This window comes from Pterocles gutturalis, unplaced genomic scaffold (genome assembly GCF_000699245.1).
Source record: "Pterocles gutturalis isolate BGI_N339 unplaced genomic scaffold, ASM69924v1 scaffold11214, whole genome shotgun sequence".
Classification (NCBI taxonomy): Eukaryota; Metazoa; Chordata; class Aves; order Pterocliformes; family Pteroclidae; genus Pterocles; species Pterocles gutturalis.
The window spans coordinates 1-20,406 of NW_010128375.1; the positions used below are offsets into that span (position 1 = coordinate 1).

The 20,406-nt window shown below is 37.9% G+C and overlaps 1 protein-coding gene across 1 annotated transcript in view; it reads right to left on the bottom strand.

Moving 5' to 3' along the window:
- Window positions 1–138: 138 nt before the first annotated feature.
- LOC104466243 (latent-transforming growth factor beta-binding protein 1-like) overlaps window positions 139–20,406 on the bottom strand; it is a gene marked incomplete at its 3' end in the record, with an annotated part of 108,524 nt that continues 88,256 nt past the window's right edge. The window contains exons 7-11 of the mRNA XM_010079603.1: window positions 19,340–19,411; window positions 6,122–6,244; window positions 4,791–4,958; window positions 2,146–2,214; window positions 139–161 (exon numbers count right to left, since the gene is read on the bottom strand). Of these exons, the coding sequence (XP_010077905.1) occupies window positions 139–161; window positions 2,146–2,214; window positions 4,791–4,958; window positions 6,122–6,244; window positions 19,340–19,411 (455 nt within the window). The remainder of the gene's footprint in view (window positions 162–2,145; window positions 2,215–4,790; window positions 4,959–6,121; window positions 6,245–19,339; window positions 19,412–20,406) is intronic.

Genomic DNA, 20,406 nt, shown 5'->3' on the forward strand with positions numbered 1-20,406 from the left:
GCTCTTTTTGCCTCAGGGTTTGCACAGTAAGTCCACAGTGAGTTGTTTGTTCCTCATAAATCCTAAATCCTTTTTAGGATCCCATCTTGTACGCATGGCCCGCGTTCTAATTCCTAGATAAATCACATAATGTTTTACCTGATCAGGGGCTGCAGTTGCCACTAAAACCAGAAAGAAAAAAGAAAATTAATCACTCTTGACAGAACATCTATTTACACTTTCTATTTAAAACTACGAGCACATTGGAAAGTGGTTGTTGCTATCGCAGGAAAATTTCCGTCTCTAACCTCATCCCAAAATGGTGCAAACTTGAAGTAATGTTCCTGAAGCAAGCATAAAAACTAACCTGAAACCAGAATAAGATTCTACACACTGACCAATGCTTATAATTATTTACTCAGTATTCAGCCGCCTTATAGGAGCCTCAATTGTTTCCTTAGAAACAACCCAAAAAACTCACAGGTTATTAACTCACTGATTAAACTTTTTTAATTCCTCCAAAGGAATACCAACATCTGTAATTATTTATAAGGGTAAATTAATATTAAAATGATATATAACTAACCACTAACAGATTTGAAAGAATTTATTGTGAACAAGAAAAAATGTCAAATTTGCCTTTTCTTTAAAAGCAGGCAAAAGTGGTTTGCTTTTTTTTCCTGCACAGAAATGACTTTTTTTTTTCTGGGAAGGCGGGGTAGAAATTTCATATCAGTTTTTATTTTCCATCGCAATTTGCCTTTTTTAAATTTGTCTTTTACTGATGAAAATCTATATGGCTCTGTAAAAAAACGTTGAGAATATTTTTCTTTTCACAATCAACATTTTCCAGAGGATAGATTTTTTTTTTTTTAAAATCACTCTTCTTGCTCTAATTTCTTCAGTATTACTGGGGAGGCTGATTATCAGAACTGAGAACTTCTATTAAAGTCTGAAAAATTCCAAATGCAAACAACATACAAAAATATAGATTATAAAATTCAAACAGGTGTATGTGTCATTACTGACTTACACAGTAAGCATATTTTTTTAAGTTGTTTAAAAAAAGTGCTCCTTTTTTCTCCCTGAATTCTCTATTTTAAGATTTCCTAGCATGGGTCGATCGTACTCATTACTGAAGTAATATTTTAGCAAATAATACAACACTTTTTTCCACTTTGTAACACCGAAAAGCACAGAGATTTTTTTTTTTTATATAAGATTTTATAATCCAGCACAGTCTGTAAGTATATCTGAATGGCTTATTTTCTCTCCAGACTCAGTTTAGCTCCATTCTCTTTGAAAGCAAAACTAGACCAGTGATTTTAACTGGAAAGTAACCCATGTCAAACAGAAATTTGCCAAGTCAGCTGACTGAAACGCTTTCTAATAACGGCCTGACATACAGACACATAACTGCTACTTGGAAATAACCTATCAAGTCCTCAATATCACGAGAGGGTTCTTCAGCAATGTGTTTCTTCTTGTCTCCCGTTAGTTCATGCAGAGTTTTCTGGCAATATAATCACAATAGTGCTGCTTTCTGCATTGCTTTGCTTCTGCATTTTAGAATCGGGACAATTTTGGCTGCTACAAGTCCTTACAGGAGCTTGCAGAAAACAAAATCTGAGAAAAATATTTTAGAGGAGTCAACTAATTGTTAACCAGCCCAGCAAAGCGGGACTAATCCAGCACGGTCACGCCGAGGGAGCGCACAGCTGAAGGGGCGAGAGCAGACCACGTGAAGGGGATGCACGCCCACATCAGGTGGTGCTCATCTACAGGAGTGTATAGAAGGAAGATGATGAAAACCCCTTAGCTTTGGCCACCCCAAATCAAAGCATGAGTTGAGTCCTTTGTTCTATGCTAGAGATTCTAAATATCTTTATATAAGTCTTAAAACAAATATTTACTATTTCTTATCATAAAAAATAACGAGATTAAAGCAGCCTCTCTCTCTCCATGGTGTTCTCAGCATCTGGCAGGAGCTATACGTAAAATTTCAGAAGTAAATCACGTAACACAATACACCCCACGGCATGGAACGCTCTGCTGGGGGAGGTGACACCTCTTTGTCCTGCACTGTCCGCAGCTACTCCTCAAAGAAACATCCCACTGAAGACACATGCACAGAAATATAGAAAGACTAAATTTTCCCACTCTCACCTTCTTGCACAGCCATCTCAGTCTCACTTTTCTGTGAGAAGGTCAGTGCCTCCACTGGCTCTTCCTTTGCTGGGAGAGGTGGAGGAGAAGTACCTTTAGCAACAGGTTGAGTAATCGGGGTCTTGCCAATGACAGGTGGCTGTACTCTAACTGCAGGGTGATGATATAGCTTGTTTCTGTGAGGGCCAGAAACCGTATAACCCATTCCACCAGGGCAGATTTCCTTAAAAGCAGCTAGATTTGGGATGGGAAAATATTCCTTTTAGGAATCTAAAAGTGCAATATGTTGACACAGTGGAAAATATAATGACTATCACTAATTAAATTTAATCTCATATTGTATATACATTTTAACCAAAAAATTAAAGACAAGCTATGCATTGCATGCTAATATGACTGAGCATTCTCCCAAAAGCATGTTCTGCCTGTTATTCCCAGGAGGTTTCCACTCCAGTTCACCATCTTTCTTCAGTTATGTTTAATCTATCATGATATCACAATAATTTTTGTATTAATCCTCTTCAAACAGTATATCCTAAGTATGAATTTAAATATGCAAATTGTCACCATCATCTACATTGCATAAGGAATGAAGATTACAATTTTTATCATTCTGTCTTTGCAGAAATCAAAGCAAGAAAGTTCACCACCCCTCTATAGAGGAGCAGAAGAATATCAACCAGTAACAACATTCATTCACAGGATCCCATTTGACTAAATCAGAGGTCTCATACCAGCTCTGATCCAATTGCACCAAATTGAGTAAGTCTTTCCACTGACAGTGGGCTGGATAAAAACAAGATAGGGACCATAAAAAAGCCAAATCACTACAGGAAGAGAGGGGAAATAATCTCATTTATAAAGCTTCTACAGAAAAAGGTAATGAAGGGCAGGTAGCAGCACCTGCTCTGATCTCTGCAGCTGCTCTACATGAGCATCAGGTTTTGCAGTCCTAGGGGAAGGCTAGAATGAAAAAAAAATACAGGTCAGCCTTCCTCCCCATCAAAGATAATAGCTATGCTCCTGACAGGGACAGGGAGACCTCCAGGAGTCTTGAGGGGGCAGTGCTTCATTGTCCTCATTGCTCTAGGGAAAGCTATGTTGGGATGAAACACCAAAGATTTAGTCTCCCACGTGCCCAACGTGATTTCTTACAGCTTCTTAAGAGATGTGCGGAGTGGGGCATTGGGAAGTTCACAAATTCTGCTTTGAACACATCAGGGTTTTAAAATGAATTAGCATCTAAAATAAAAACACAAAATAGTAGCTATAGGTATTCCACAGACAAATTCATTAAATTATACATGAAACTGCAGTATGTATTAATTGCATACTGTGTTCTCATGGTGTCTTAGCAATAGAAAAGATGAAGGGTCAAACTGCTTAAACGGAGTGGATTCAGAATGATGAAATAGGTTTTGTTGGGAAATGCTAATATCAAAACTTGCCACATAAACACTGAACTGAGAATGGGAATTCTGGTCAAAGGAGGAAGACAGAGAAAATGTTATGCCTGTCCCTTCACATGCATGCTTGGGATGTAGGACACCTTGTTTCAGGTCATATTCTCTCCAACGCAGAACAGAAACGTGAGCCTTATTCTAGTACAGCTCTGATAAGTCCTTTCAGCACCTGAGCACACAAAGCTGGCCTCTCTCAGTCTCTCTTTTGGAGCTGGTCTACTTCGTACAAATAATTTAAAAGCTATCAGAGAGTGAGATCATTACTTTAATTCAGTGACTCTTACATTAACATGGGATGCTGCAATAAATACATTACCCCATTCTGGAGTATCTCACTTTCACCCATTTTTCATAGAAAACTCTGAAAGATTATGAATTTAACCTGTTATAGAAAGGAACATGTTTTTAAATCATGAAAGTTGTCATGAAATGGGAAAAGTGTTTCCCACACAGCTCATCACAATTTTCTACTCAGATTTTCTTTCTGCAGTCTTTTCGTTAAGAAAAGCAACCAGCAAAGATGCTATTTTCCAAGTCCTTATATTTTTAAAAAACAGAAGGACTCCAAGTGAACACTGACAATACAAGTGAGCTTTACGTGTCAAGTAAGGAACTGTTTAAGTGAAAGGTGGCATGAAATGTTTAACTGCCAGTTTATTGTTAAGAAGGCTACACCCTACTTCGCACATTCCTCAAAATGGATGGTAAAGACACGAAGGAAGGTTAGAAAGCAGAGATACTCCCATACATATCCCACTAACTGTAATGTAAATTACAACAGGTGTAGTTCTCATTCTCAAAAGCTTCTGTCCTTTCACCAGGGCCTTTAACAACTAACGAGAATTAATTAGATTTTGGGTTAATTTGCCAGAATATAATGTACAATAAATTCATCTTCATGTGATGGAAAACCAAAGTTCAATGACACAATCAGAGATGAAAATATCGTTAATCTGGAATTCTATCACAACATAGCAAAGATAATTCCTTTTTCTCATTCAGAAGTCTCTATGAACAAAACTACTCTGTATGTGATTATTCTACTCTCATGTACAGAACTGTCGCAACTTACTGATGGACACTCCTTGTTTAAAATCAATTCATGTTGTGTGTTTTTTTAAAGCACGCATAACAAACATAGGGTGGGGACAGGAGCTTGTATTTTTAACGGGCAGATCTTACCTGTTCCTGGAAGCGGACACTTTTCACAGTGCGGGCCCCAGGCTTTGCCAACACTGCAACAGCAAAGCTGCTTGCTGAGCTGAACAGAAAGAGGGTGCATGCATTGCTTTCCTGCACTAACAAACCGGTAGCAGGGTCCTTTCTCTTCAGCAACTATAGGATTATCAGCTGCAATGAAAGTGGAAGAAAGGATGGTACTGTTCACATGAAAAGCAAACCAGAAAAACACCCCTGGATTCACACCACCAGGTTAATGGATTCATACTACCATCTGCAGAAGTTTTATTTCAAAACACCCATCTCAAGCCATAATCACAACACAAAAGAAAACTCTTGTTTTGCATCAAACACTCCTGAATTCCCACTCATCCTAGGGATAAAATGTATACCAGTTCTGCGTAATATGTTAACTCAAAAAATACAAAGACTATCTGATTTTCAACACAACACGTAAAGGCAAAAATGAAAACCAACTCCTTTTTTCTGGTGTTAAACTGAAAAGGGATAGGAAATTCTTCAGAGTGCTAAAAAAGTTGCTCAGTAATTGAGTATCATTAACTAGTAGCATAAGATAATTAGGCTGAAAAAATGAAAGAATTCACTTATGGCTATAGACTATATTTTCTAAATCTAAAGACAACTCAGATGAGGAGCTTAGGAAATAAGGCACTTTTCACTTGTAAATATTCTTCCCAAAAAACTTAAAGTGAGAAATTTAGTTGTTCCCTATGCCTTCTTTTCTTCTTGCAGAGGTAGTTGATACAAAACCAAGTAAAAGCCGATTAAAAGTGGAAAATATTTGCATTCATGCTGCTCACAACTTCTTCTTTCTCCTAATTCTTTCTTAATTTTTAATCCTTCTTAATCAGGAGGAAAATGTGCTAAAGATCATCCTGGTCTGAATGTTTAGTAACGGAAACTACCCAGGTCAAAGGTGCAGAGGTGGGAGAGGGGAGGGCAAGACACAGATTAGTTTGGCTGGGGAATTAGCAGAGAGGGGAAAAAAATTGTGGGAAGGAGGGCACCAGGCTGGTGAGAAAGACCGAGCATATGAGGAGGCTGGATCTGGCCTTGAAGGTTTTGTGACAAGAAAACCAGGAAAAGATGGCAAGGATCCTGGACAGCCACTGGTGGAGACCAAGGCTTCCGAGACAGAGAGAGAAAAGAGGCACGAGCACTAAGACTGACTAAATAAAGTAAGTTGAGAAGAGAAGGCAGGGACAGCAAAAAAGATGGGGATAGCTTAGCAGAGTTGGGGCCAGTCAAATCAATCCTTATCTGAAGTGCAGCTAAAGATCTATTTTGGTACTTTGATTAGCACTGTTACTTACGTATGCATCTTGAGAGGGTAGGATCTGGCACAAATCCCATTTTGCAGGTACATCTGTAGCTGCCCATGGTATTCAAGCACTCACCATTAGGGCATACTCCTTGTAACTGACACTCATTGATATCTGTGGGAAAATCGAAAAGAATCAGATACTGAAACATGTATTAATATTCTCCTTTCTTCAGAAGTTATCTTGTTTAAATATGTACAGGAGAACTGTTATTAACACTCCAGTCAACGCTTTTCCCCATACTGACAACATTTGATTTATAACCTTTTAAAGCACTGCTGAGAACATAACAGAAAAACAATTACATGTATACATCATTCTCAAGTACTCTGAATTAAAAAACAAATACACTCGGACTGGCTTATCAACCCCTCTTTTCCTAACGAGCTGATTGCTTGCACAAACACAACTCACACGAACATTCACGGAGATAAGTTTTAAGTGATGCAGTTTATTTTATTCAGGATGGAACAGTGCTTAACATATTTAATACAGTTTCTATTAGTATTTGTGTTCAGTAGTGCCTAAATGCTCATGGTGCTGGAAGAAGCAGAACACAACAATACCATCTCTAGCCTAAAGAGCTTACCATCTTCATAGCAAGAACATGCTTCAGGAAGCACATGTGATGTGGGGTGAAAAGGATTGTACCTGTGGGAACACAGCTTTGTAACAATTAACAACTGCTTTGATAAAGTCTGAGGTACTAGGCTACCTGTATCAGTGTCCCTTCCAGGGTCTTACTGAATTATTAGCTTGTGTCTATAATTAACTTACCCTTAGAACAGGACCTGTCAGACAATCATCTGGGTATCATCTGCAGCTAAGTCAGCCAAACTAGGATTTTAATTCAGGAGACAGTAACAATGTAGCTTGCACTGATAATCAAAACCTTAAAATAATAATAATAAAAAAATAATCCCAAAACATCCTGCCCCAACACCCTATAATTGTCTCTGTCATAAATTGTCATGTCTTCTCTTTTAGAAAAATAGAGACAGCACGATGAAACAGACCTACTTGAAAATGTTTACATCCATTATTTCTACATAAGACCTCCCCTCCCTATCCCTAAACTAGTAAACAATGCCTACCTTGTTGGGTAAACAAGCTGCAAGTGGAAGTCAGATATTCCAGCTAGCTCCTTAGAAATCAGGTACTAGTGATAATTTTATCTAAAATATAAAATACGTATTACCTTTCCTTTTAGTTTTTATAAAACCTTCACCATTTCACTGGACCTCATTGCATACTGCTGCCTGATCCAACACGATCAATGACGGTAAGAAGCTGGATATGTAAAACCCAACAGATGTGCTGGAGTTTGCCTTTGGAAACCTACAGAAAGAATCGTTCACTTTCCTACCTTCTTCTTCATTTTTCTCCACAGGTTTGGCTACCTGTCCCACTACACCGGACCACACGACTCAAGCTCACAGTGGTTGCCATGTCAGCTGCAATTTTTTCCAAGTATTCCAAGTTGAGCTTATCCCTCAGCTCTTCCAATGCTATACCTCGTCTAGTATCTGGACACCACCTGGATCAACTTAACCTCTATGCACTTAGCCACATGTGACAAAGAGTGATAATTTATATCCTATAACTTTGGATGAAGTGTGATGGAAACCACATGAATTACAAAGGATCAGCTCTGCCTCAAAGGAATTTTTCAGTGAGATTCCCAGACTACGTGACTTTCTGACCTCAGCAGGAGTAGACTACTTAAAAGGAGAATGGTATAAGGACAGAACACAAAAACCTGCTGAAATATTCTCCTACAGCAGCGTATCTTTTGACTCATCCCATCCTTGAGCAGGAAGATGTCCCATATAAGCACAGGAGTATCTTATTTAAGGATTGCACTAATAGAGAAGATTTAGTAAGCTAGATTTGTTCTGATGCACTCAATGAAAATTTTTTTGACCGTTTCTTCAGTTGCTTCGTCTGACTAGGTTCTTCCTTTTGCCCTGAAATCTCAAAATACGATTTTGAGTGCCAACTGATCCCAAAACGAAGATCACCATTGTTTCAATACCATTATCTTTGCAATTGTGAGGAATGAACTTAAATCCTAACAGCTAGCATACTAAAGACATTATTGAAACACCCTTAAATAGAAACATATTGGTGCTGCTGGAAAGTTGTTGGGAAAAAAAGACATATTGCTAACCCTCCACTTCCAAACACTGGGCATGACAAGAAACATAATGACAGAGAAGACTATGAAATATCCAAAAGCTCATACAAAGCAAATACTGGAACACTCAAGAACCTCCTATTGAATTTTGTAGCTGTTGTCAATTTGGGTTGTTAGATGAGTCCTCAAATGCTAAGCCATGGGACAAGTCTGCTTGCTTTGATGAAGTACTGACTGTCGCCAGAAACAAGTTAGAAGAGACAGTACGCTTCACTCCAAATACAGGAAAAATCTCAGTATCTGGGTTCATTTCAAAATGAAAATCCTCAACGCAATTACTCAAATACACAAACTACACACACACAAAAAGCACATTAAAAATGTTGAGGAAGAGGAAAAACATAAGGAGAAATTAAGAGATGGAAGAAAGACAGTATCAAAACCTAAAATTTAAGATACATATTTTTAACAAGGACTGTGCTCTTTTATTCCAATCTTGACTTTTCCTTTCTATCGTTTCATATTAGTTACTCGTTGGTGTTGACATTGGTACATATAGTGAAAATAATTGCTCACTTTCTACCTGGTAATAGCCAGACATTTTTAAACAACTTTCTTCTTTTACACATTCTAAGTATACATTTTAATTTATAGTAAAATTAACCTATACTACAGGGAAAAAATGGAAGAGGTCTCTCAGAGGACATACATAACATACGACTTTTTCTTGTCACTTCTTCTGGAATATATATCCATGCAGAATTAGCGGAAATGCTTTGTCTAGCAAAGACAGCATTTAGATATTAAATCAGTGAAACAGACAACATATTTTAAATAATATTAATTTGACTTTGATTTTTTTGTTTAGTTCTTATTTTTTAAGGAAAGACCAAGGCTCCTGTTTGTTAACCGTTAAAATACACTGCTGTTTGCCTGTATGCCATCATTATGAAAAATCCGGCACTTTTCCTTCCTAACGAGGAGGATGACTCTGCCACTCTACATGTATTTAAGCAAGGTAAGTAATCATACAGCTTAACATAACTGCATTCTTACTTTCAATGTTTAAAATGATTAATGATGCATTTTTCATTTATTAGATGATTGTTCTACTCATTATTTGCATCAAGCTTCATTTTAAGGAATGTTAAAAAAGTACACATGGATAAATTTTATTATTTGAACAGTGAAAGTATATGGGCGTGTAAAAAACAAAAAGTAAAACCCTGAAAGACACAGACAAGAAGAAGAAAAAAAAACACTTATGAAAACTGTTTACTAACTTGAATTTGAATAATTTTAGTCACAACGCTAGTGTTATTTGTACCACTCAAACAAACCATATCGTTTCGGTTTGTAGAACTGTATCTGTACGTTGAAGAAGGAAAACGTGGTGCCTGTTGTTAGAACTCTGAAGCAGTGTTTCAACTTTGAATAACTTAGCTACTGAACTGAAATGCATATATATGTATTTACAGTGAAATGAAGAAAAAAACTCTGTTCCGCAGAAAGGGGTACAAAATCTGGCTTTGCACTTAAACAAATTCTAGTTACAGGTTACAGACTTCGACTAGGTGAGTGACCTTGAATACCCAGTAGCCAAACTGTGCTATTTGGATTTTACGATGAAAGTTTTTTTTAACATAGCTCATATTCAAGTCTTTATACAGATACAGTGAATTCTAAAGTAAACTGAATTTCAATATAATCTAAATAGAAATTATGCAAATTTTTACAGATCTGAACTACATTTCCTGTCATTGCTGAGAAAAACTGGCATAGGAATGCATTGGAAGCATTTGGTGATATTGGGAGAATGCTATTTTAGAGTTTTACCTACAAATAGTGAAGGTTTCATGGCACTATTTACTGAAGTGGCTGATTTGCAGGGAGATGGGATCTCCTATAATTCATCAATACACAATCATCTTTCTTTCCAAATGATTTAACTGTTCTGCAGGAAACATTCACAGATGCTGTCGTTACTGAGTCTGTATTAAATCACTTCCCAGATGAACTGTTTTTGTACGTTTAGTATTTAAAAACATAGCAGCCCATTCACATATGCTCTCTTATTGCTATTTAATGTGGGCACTGCTACATTTAAGTACCAGTTTATACGTCTGTAAATACCAATTTATGTTCCTTCTCGAGTTCCTGATACGGACACTTCTCTTGCTAAATTTGTCCAATTTTTCAAGTTAACTTTACTGTCCCGTTCTGATGATTTGGCATAACTTAATTATAGTCTATTTTTAATGCCTCTTTTCCAAGTCATGTTTTCTCAATGAGCTCATAGAATGAGTGAGCTGATGCTTTATGCCGAATTACACAAGCCTATCTAGGGATTCAACAGAAACAAGCCACAAGTTGATAAAAAAAACTTCAAAATTTTCAAAAGAAATATACATACATGTAAGAATAGTATTTATTTAACAACTTTGGGTAAAAAAAAAAAAAAATCCCTTCCAGATTTACTATCTCTTTCATTTTATTTCAGACTGTGGTAAAAGGCCACATACCCAAAATGTTTCCTACCACCTGCCAGCCTGCCCAGCTGTGCAAATTACACTGGAATCAACTTGTTCAGGCAGCTGGAAAAGAAATCTCATTCAAGATTAACAGACTTTTTTTTTTTTTTTTTTTTAGTCCTCTATTTCTTGTATATGGACATAAGAATATTTCAGTTTTAAATTAGTATAGTAGTGAGAATTCATTTACTCCATTGTGAAAACTAGAGTAAAAGCTACTTTAAAGCTGTCTGAGTAATATTTTGTTGTATGGAAGTATGAACCGATGACATGCTTGTAGAGTGATTTGATCAAACACCTTCATCTACACAGAGGAAATATTTTAAGGGGCTATGTAGCAGTACTACAAAATGACATATATGTAAATAAACCCTTCTAAAGAACAACTAAATATTAATTTTCAGTTTTCAAGGAAAACAGAGTAATAAAGTTCCACTGGTAAGCCTCTGTGTTAGTGACATAGAACAACAAAGGTTAAGCGAGGAGCTGTTCCACACAGTAACCTTGCATGGCTCCACTGCAAACTCTCATGGTAGGTGATGAGCTGGTTAACAAAGCATTGGTTTTGTAATGGTTGGTGCTTGATAATGTGAATGACTCGACCCTTCTCAATGGCAGCAGATTGGTGCAACCCCCGTGGCACGAAAGTGGTGTTGTCATCTGCACTCCTGACACCCTGACCCTGTGCTGTTACTCCTTCATATCACACATGTCAAATAAATGGAACTGGTCCTTGACACGTTGTGCTCCTAGATTTGCTAGTCTGTCTCCTTGAAAGTTCGACAAGAAACCAAAGCTTTACTCTGACTTTGGGTCTGTTGAGGTGGCAGCAGAAGCCATCCCACAGGCTCTGTTGGTGACTCCACTCTCACAAGTTCATCCAAACGCACCAAAGCTTTGCCATAACCAGGGTCCTGACAGCGATACCGCAGTTCTGTACACACGAGGCTCCTCCTGTACCCTTTTCTAAGCCCACAGCTTGATACATGGTGAGCTCAGCCACCACACTCTCCTCCACAGCCACCAGTGCTCCCAGTTTGGAACAACCCAGATGTTGCACCCAAACCACTGCTCACCTATCCCACAATCTTCCTCACTAAGAAGAACTTAAAACAGGCTCTCTTAACAACAACAATCAGTGTTCAACACCTTCCTACAGATTTTTATAGTTCTACCAGGTGTCAGGTCAACAACCTGCTCTCAGAAAATGCAATGTGTTAATGACTCACTGCCACTTAATTTCCTGGGGAAAAAAACCAAGCTAAACTAACCATTTCCTAACTGAATGCTTGTCTGCTGATGTGAAGAGTGTGCCTACGAACAAAGTGATCTTCATGACTTGAAAAAACCACCTCCAGAAATGAACAGAAGTGAAGGTGGAAGTTGGGAACAACTTAGGATGGTATTCATTTAAACAAGAAAGCACATGGTAACACTGAACTCGTTATAAACCATGATAATTATATATAGTTTTACTGAGTCCAAAACCAACTTCATCTTCAAAGAACTTTACATACATTAATTAGTAAACAGAAGACAGAAATGAATGGATAACTTGGAAAATGAAAATTTCTTTGGATTTAAAATAATGAAGTGTCATTTACTTTACTCATGCCTTCCTCTCCTTGATTTCTAAGAACGTTCAAGAAGAAATTTTATTTGGATTTTTGTCCAGAGTAGTCAATCTTCAAGGTTTCACATCAGAAACACCCCAAAACACAACTGTGTTTTGAAAGCACTTTACCAAAATCTTGCTCCACAAACAGTTAACAGAATCAGATGAAGAACTGACCCCAGTTTTCACTCATGACCACGTACACACATATTTACACTTACAGGGGGTATCACATTAGTAAATTAAACTTCATTAAGTCTAAGTGTAGGCAACAGTTAACACAACCTTTCTTCTTCTAGTAAGTGTGATTTAGGGAAGGACTGAATAGTCCAGAAGAAAGAAAAAAAAAATCCCAACCAAAAACCTTTTCAAAACCAACTTAACCCTTAGCTGTTACTTTTCTCTAAACAGTTCTTCCTTGCTTAAAAGATCCAAAACCCCAGTGGCTTTTCAACACCTCAATCAATATTACGAGGCTCAGATTCTTTTACTCAAGCAAGTAATTCATTGATTTATTTGTTCAGCTCTCTTACATGCATTGCACACTGGGGAATTCTGACGGCTGAAAAAGAAATATATGAATCAAAACTTCAAAAATTAGATATGGGATCAAATTCTGTTCCAAGTACTCACATTTAAATGACAAAGAATTTATACACTTAATGGAAGGTTTCCCTCTGCTATCACATAGGTATTTGTGCACAGAAGGGCACAGTGCAGGAAAATGGCTCTCTGCTGTATATGGGTGCATAGAACACATCTGTGCTGGAGGGGAGGATGTGTCGCAGAAGGCATTACCTTCCAGTGTTCCGCCTGCATTCTCCAATTGCTACAATGGCTTTTAAAGTAGACCAAAACAGTCTTTGGGCCCGTGTTAGCTGCTGTTCCACACCACCTTGGCTCTCTGCTGGAAACCTACACGCACTGTTCCTCTACCTTTCCTCGAGCAACGGCGTGCCTAATTCAATCACACTCAGGAAGTGAATCATTTCAGCTTTATTCCAGGATTAATGGCACCATAACGTAGCTTGAGTATCCCGTTTCCAAGGATAACAAACCATGTCAAGTATAAACATCCGATCCTAGGAAAAATTCCTGTGCCTGCTTATAATGAGACGTGTACCTGTCACTGCTGAAAGAACAGGCTTTGCGTGGTTCCTGTGAAACACGCTGAGTGATTTACTGGGTGCATCATAAAGCTACTGGAACCTCCTTCAATTTGCCCATTTACTGAAACACTTTACTAGATTCCTCAGCAAGCAAATATGAAAATGCTTTACAGCCTACTGGTCTTCTACACATTAACAGGTTAACACAACCCAAAGAGCTTGACGCCCACGATAGCCAAGCCGAGTGGTGCAGAAGGACCAGCAGAGAGCTGTTCTGCTATAGACCCACCTACCAAAGCTGATGGTTGGAGCATCAGCTCTGTAGTGTTTCCCTTTGGCAGCCTCCATCTGGAAGAGTATTTAGGAAGAGAAGTTCACTGTGTTTTGGCTGTGTTAACCATTATAGCAGCTCTTCAGACCACCCAGACCCAGCTGGTCTAATGCAGAATCGCAGGAAACACGAAGGTGGTTGTAAAGCTGTCTTCTCTCCCTTCAGCCTTGTAGCTCATTTGGACACATGGAGCAAGTCCACTCTCCACCCTTTTCAGATAGCGAGTCACAGACATACTGGAATTTGAAACATTCCTATAAAATCTTTCATCTCCATGCTTAATGCATTGAGTTTATGCCCATCAGAATCATCGCAGCTTGAAGCATTTAACCAAATTTAAACATTTAACTTCGAAACAAAATTCTAGAACCAAACATAAATGTTTATTAATGTGTTCTGGTCAGCGCTGAAATCTTCTGACAATATGTGATTTAAATCTATCTATTCATTTTAAAGAAAATATTTTTGTTCAAGAAAAACAGTCAACTAGTTCAAAAAAGTCAAGGGTCACTACAAGAATTTTGAACAATGCAAATGTAAACAAAAATATCCTTTAATCTGATTTTTGAAAGAAATCACTGCCATCATTCATGTAAAGAATGCAGCCAAATTTATTTTCAGGAGCACTGATAACTTTGAAATGATAGAGTCAACTATTAAAACTGGATCAGGATTTTTTTTTTTTTTTTACTATATTATGCTGAAGTAACTAAAAGACTTAAAATTTTCATAAGAAAGGCTGAAGAACACTAAGAAGTAATTCAATATTAATTAAATAATAATCCCTCTTTTGAAACAATAGATCTCATTTGTATTCAATGTGTTTTCAATTTTACACATTTGGTAGGTGATTTTTGATAACATGAATAAACCTGTCTCAAAGGACAACAAAAAATTCAGATTTTCAGAAAAAAACAACTTATAATTTCAAAATTTTTAAGACAACACATGACACAGATGACAAGGTATAAAAACTAAATACGCAACAGCCTCCAGCTAGCACAGTCAGGATATCCAGAAGGTTCTTAGGAAAACTGGCCCAAGAAAGGGAACTTACAGAAGCAGAAAGCCTAGTCAGACCACCACAGCCCTGCTAGCTGCACTGAAATATTCAGAATAAACCTGTGGCTAGAAAGTCCTGCAGCCCTTCTGTCCCAAGTGCTGGTGCCAGAGGACACAAGCAATCTCAACACCAGCAGCCACAGCTGATTCCTAAGCACCACGGAAAGGTAAAATTCTGCACTTAGCTCTGAAATCAGATTTCTATGCTTTTCAAACACTGACTTTGACACTTCTAGACCAATTATATACTAATTAGAATTTGTCAACTTCTTCATTAGAAATGATCTAGTGGTCAGCTATTAAATGTTATTTAGTAATATCTGCCCTGACAGATGTTTTCATGCAGTAAGTGCTTTAGTATGTACAAAATCTCATGTTGTAAATTAAGACCGGAATATATAATTTACATCTCACTTGTGACAATTTGACTCACTCTGGTAGGTATACGCTAGGCTTCACTGGGAGTGCCATCTGACTGAATGATCTCCAAATTGGCTCAATATGCAGGCATTGTATTTTATTCTCTTTGTGAAAATCAATTACAACTGTATCTACTAACACCACTGAAAATACTGTTCCAACTGTTTCTGCTATAGCTAAATCATTAACCACTATAAACATCCTCAGTTCTAAGAATAATATAATATCCAGATTTTACTGGCTCCATTCTAATTGATTGCTTCAATAATAACCTGACCAGTGAGAACAAGGGGTAAAAGAAACAAACAACAAGGTTTAGTTGCTAATGAAACTATTGCAATATATTTTTTTTTTAAACGATAGAAAAAACAGTTGGTTATTCTAAGAAATGACCCACTGTTTTCTGTGAGCTAACAGAGTAGCAGCAGGAGAAATCCATCCAACTCATATTGTGCTTCTGCGTGGAATCTACTGGAACGCAAGTTTGCAGAGCCACACTTTTCAAACACATAATCAACGTCCAAACAGCAACCCAGCCCAGTTTCTGGAGATATATTTATTTCTCAGTATGATCATCATAAAAGAACTTCTTTGAAAGAAGGCTGTTAACTTAGTAGCTAAGTAACATTAAGTAGCATTTCTTATGAAGCAAAGCTCTTCTATTGCTTAAAAGCAATAAAATACATATAAAACATGCAGAGAAAACAGATTTATCACTGTATTTTAGGGTCAAAGGTAGGAGGGCAGAATATACCTTCAAAATTTATTTTAAATCACAATGAAGCAAAGAGGAAAAAAGCTTGAAGTCCCCAGAGCACATGATTACAGAATTTGATCCATCAACATGCAAGTACTAGTTTCTGCAAGTTCATATACATTTAATTTTAAGCATATGGGGACTTTTCAAGAACTTCCATGCACAACTTTTTACTTCATTGAAAAAACAACAAGTGTTCAGGTATTTTTCCAGTTCTTCAAGATAAGATTTTTAAAGTGGTCTATTGGCAATATGTTAGTTTCCTGAAAAATGAATCCAACCCTTTCACCAGCTGTTTTTTTCATTCTATTTCAGTTTTCCAAGAAAACCATTAGCAGAAGAAGGAAACAGTAAGTATAATTCTAAACAGGGAACCAGAAATTAGCATTGCATGTGGATTCTGACAAAGAAGTTGCAACTCTGATAAGCTGTATTTTGGCTTTAATGACAGCCTTAGGGCATCCATGTGTGTACATGTAATAAATCATCCCATTGAAAAGATTATTACTGAGGGGGAAAAAAGCTTTCTTGATAGCAATTACACTAAACTGTTCGAATTAGCATACCCACAGATGGTTCTTTGTTGTCCTACATCCACACTAGGGAGAAGAATGTTCCATTACATTAGTTCCCTCACTTGAAAGGAAAAAAATCAGCATCTGGTTATTAATCACCCTAATACTACATAGGCTTTGTAAACTAAGGAGGCTTTTGACAGCAAAAAACAATGTGGAACAAAAGGTTAATTAGGCTTTTAAGCCTGAGTTTTCAAAGGCAGTAAAAGCTGGACAATATCTAGGTGAAAACAGCCATCTCTTTTAGCTGCAGGCAGGGATTCAGAAATCTATCCTCCTTAGGATTTGGCCTGGCAATGCCGGCCCTTTCTGAGCATGGGCACAGCATGCACACACTTTCAGCAAAGAATAATCTAATTAAAATGTATACCTGCATATGGACATGCTGTGCCACTCCTTTCCAATTTAACTGTAAGGATTACTACAAGAATACGAATAATCCCCTGCCAGCAGCTTAAACAGTTTTCACAGGTATTGCTGTTGCTTTACTCCCTGTTTGTTTTCCGTTCTAGAAAAGTATGTCTGCTTCTGACAAACACAAACAGGACACTGTTGCCCGACCCAATGGCCATCTCAGGATGGAATTGTATCCTGCCAGCATGTGAAGCTAGCTTTCCCGACGACCATTCAAACAGAGGTCAAAATCCTGACCCTCTGAAAGAAAAAGTCATCTTGTTACTTACTTCAACAGGTATAAATTTCACCCTGGCTTTGTTTCATGGGTAATCGTCCCAGTTCTTTCCTTATTTGTACCTCCTTTTTGGAGCGTGCTGGGGAGTAAATCGCAGAGAAGCCACCCAAGCCTCGTTAAGACAATAAGGGGAGCCTACAGCAGCCACCACCTCTGTTCTGTCCAGAAAGGTAAGAGATTGCCCCCATCCTCAGTCCACCAGCCATCTACTTCCTCGGGGGATAATCCAACTCCCATTATCTGATTAAACTCTAGTTTCTCAGTTTCCAAGTATCAAGAACAAGTTATATTTAGAGCCTGCAGCTCGCCGTCTTCCGGGATAATGACAGCAGTAATAAAATAAATCATTTAAAGCCTCATATATCTTGCAGTATTAGTTACAGAGTACAAAAATGTGTCAGGGGAAAAACCATCAAAACCCAGAATAATAAACAATGAGCAGCCTACCAGGTACAGATCTATTTCTGCACACTGATGGCAGGACTTAGCTCCCTCTTATGCTCCCACCCAGAGACATATGCTCTCCCTCCCTAGCAGCCTGTCACTGCTCAGCAAAACAACCTCCTGGCCTCCTTCTGTCAACCTTCACTAGCACTGGACCATTTTTAAACTGTCTGTAGCTCCTGATTAAGGATTTTTGTTTCCATTAAATAAGGTTTGCCACCAACCCTTGCAACAAACTGAATGCCCTCCTCACCTTTAACTGTCTGCTGGGCTGCTCTAGGAAACCATCATATAGACAGTGGGGTTTGAGCACAGCTCCTGGAGATACCCAAAGCTCCTGTCTCTCCTGAACTATGTTCAGAGGGATGCATGATGGTACTAGTGCATCACAGCATCTTCTAGACACTTTCTGTGCTCAAAGTTAGAAATCCTCTCTTTTGCAGACTCTGAAAAACCTTTTAACTAATACATGGAATGAGACAATCTCTTTTAAAATGTCTGGAAACATCTTCCTGAAATACAAGCACCACCTGCGTGTTTAATCTGAGGTTTGAGAAAGGTGGCCCATCCATGCCTTACATTCACCTCCTTCACCTTTTAACTTCGCAGTCCTTATCAGTAAGTTGCCATCAGCGTCTCCCCATCCCTTTTATTTACTAAGAGGACCCCACAGACCAGGGAACAAGCTCTTGAGATGCAAGTTGCAGCTCTCCTCCAGTTCGCTTTTCTACCATTTTGACCCAACCCAATTTTCTCTCACAATCCTCCAAGTGCCCCTACCCTGCAAGCTGGTAAACCACTAGGACAGGACTGAGCAGCAGACAGGCTCAAGTGCCTACATTTTCATACAGCAACTCACATCTCCCCCAGCGGTGGAAGCAGCGGGATCTTTGTGTTTAGTGCTCTACAAACCATGACTGGTAAAATAATTTCTTTACGTGGCTGGCTGCTGCACGTTCTTCCATCAATGTGCTACCTGAAAGTTTTCAGTTAAGCAAAATTATCTCCAACGTGCCCACATATATCCTTTAACACCAACTACTCTCATTTTCTCCTTCTCTCCACCATGACTGCTATTTGCTGGGACCTCTTTTCCCCTTGCAGTGTCAACAATGACTAACAAACCTGACCACAGGTTTGAGCTCATTCTTCCCCTCCTTCCCAAATCTCTCTCCAGGGCACCACTGCAGGATTGCCCCCATCTTCTCAGAGCTCCTTTCTCTTCTTTACCTGAGCTGTGCCAAAAAAGTCGGCCAACCAATTAAGCTTTTTCCTACATCCTCATCTGGCACCTCTGTTCAATACTTCAACATACACACAAAGAACAAGCACAAGTCTATTGAAAAACAAAGTAAACGAATCCTTATGAAGTCATCTTTATACAACATCAAAGAAAATGACAGTATATGTAAAAGTTTTGAACGTTTTTTGCCCCGGAGCAAAAAAACACTCTATGGAGTTGCCAATATTTGCAAAGAATTAAAAATAGCCTAAATATACTCAAAATAAACGCAATCAATTGTGGGCGCTGTCATACCTTGACAAAACGTAGCATTGATCCTCTTGTAGCCTTGTGGGCATTCCATCATAGGACTGTATCCATGGTAAGCTGAAGAAAAAAATTACATCAGTTAAATGCTGCTGATTTATACGCTTATTTAGAGAGCCTGACAGCCAAATTATTATGTAACTATTAAAAAAACCATAAATTTTTATGATGTATGTTTAAGCACAACAGGTCAAGAAATTAAAATGAAAGACTGTACAGGTAACCTTAATTTCATCTCTTTACACATGTATACCACTTAAGTCTTCAGTTATACAGTCAAATTTATACTTTTTTTCCAAAAAATAAATCTTTGAAATCAGGACATTATCTTTCATCTTTGTTGTTCTCAAATATTCAAATAATTACTTTCCCAAACCAGCTACAAATATCATGTTGGGAAAAGATCAAGTTGGAAGATTCACAATGGAAATTCAACGGTTTTAAAACTGGAAACAGCTTTAGAAAGCAGAAGTATCTTCAAAGTTAAGCAAAAATGTTGGGTACCATTTCTCCTGCCACACGGAATTAAAAATATTTGAAATAGATATAAATAAACTTTCAAAACAAGGCAAAAAGAAGACAAGGCACATTTATGACTAAACTAACAAAGTTGCTGAATTTTTGAAGACTGTATCACTTACTGGCTGATCTGTGTAAACTGTCAAGGGCATAACAACACTGCAAAATACAGACGGAATTCAACTTTGCCAAAATAGAAAATGTTCAGTTAACTAGTTTTTTATTTCTATTTATTGTTTCTTTCCTCCACTTAAGGTTGCCTTTGAGACTACAGAGAACTGTTTATTGATTCTTAAACTGTTATAACATCATAAATGAGAGCATACTTCTTTGTATGGTTACGCTCTAAAAGCTAACCTCTTGGCAAAGCCCAGTACTTTATTAAACATATAGGACTAAACTTTTGGCACTCGGATCACACAAGTGCCTTTAAAAAGAGTCAAGAGAGTTTCTCATAATTTGAATGCTACAACAGAGATACCTTACATTTGGTCAGATCTTTTGTTTTCCTTTAAAAGTGTTCTAAATGTTCAGCA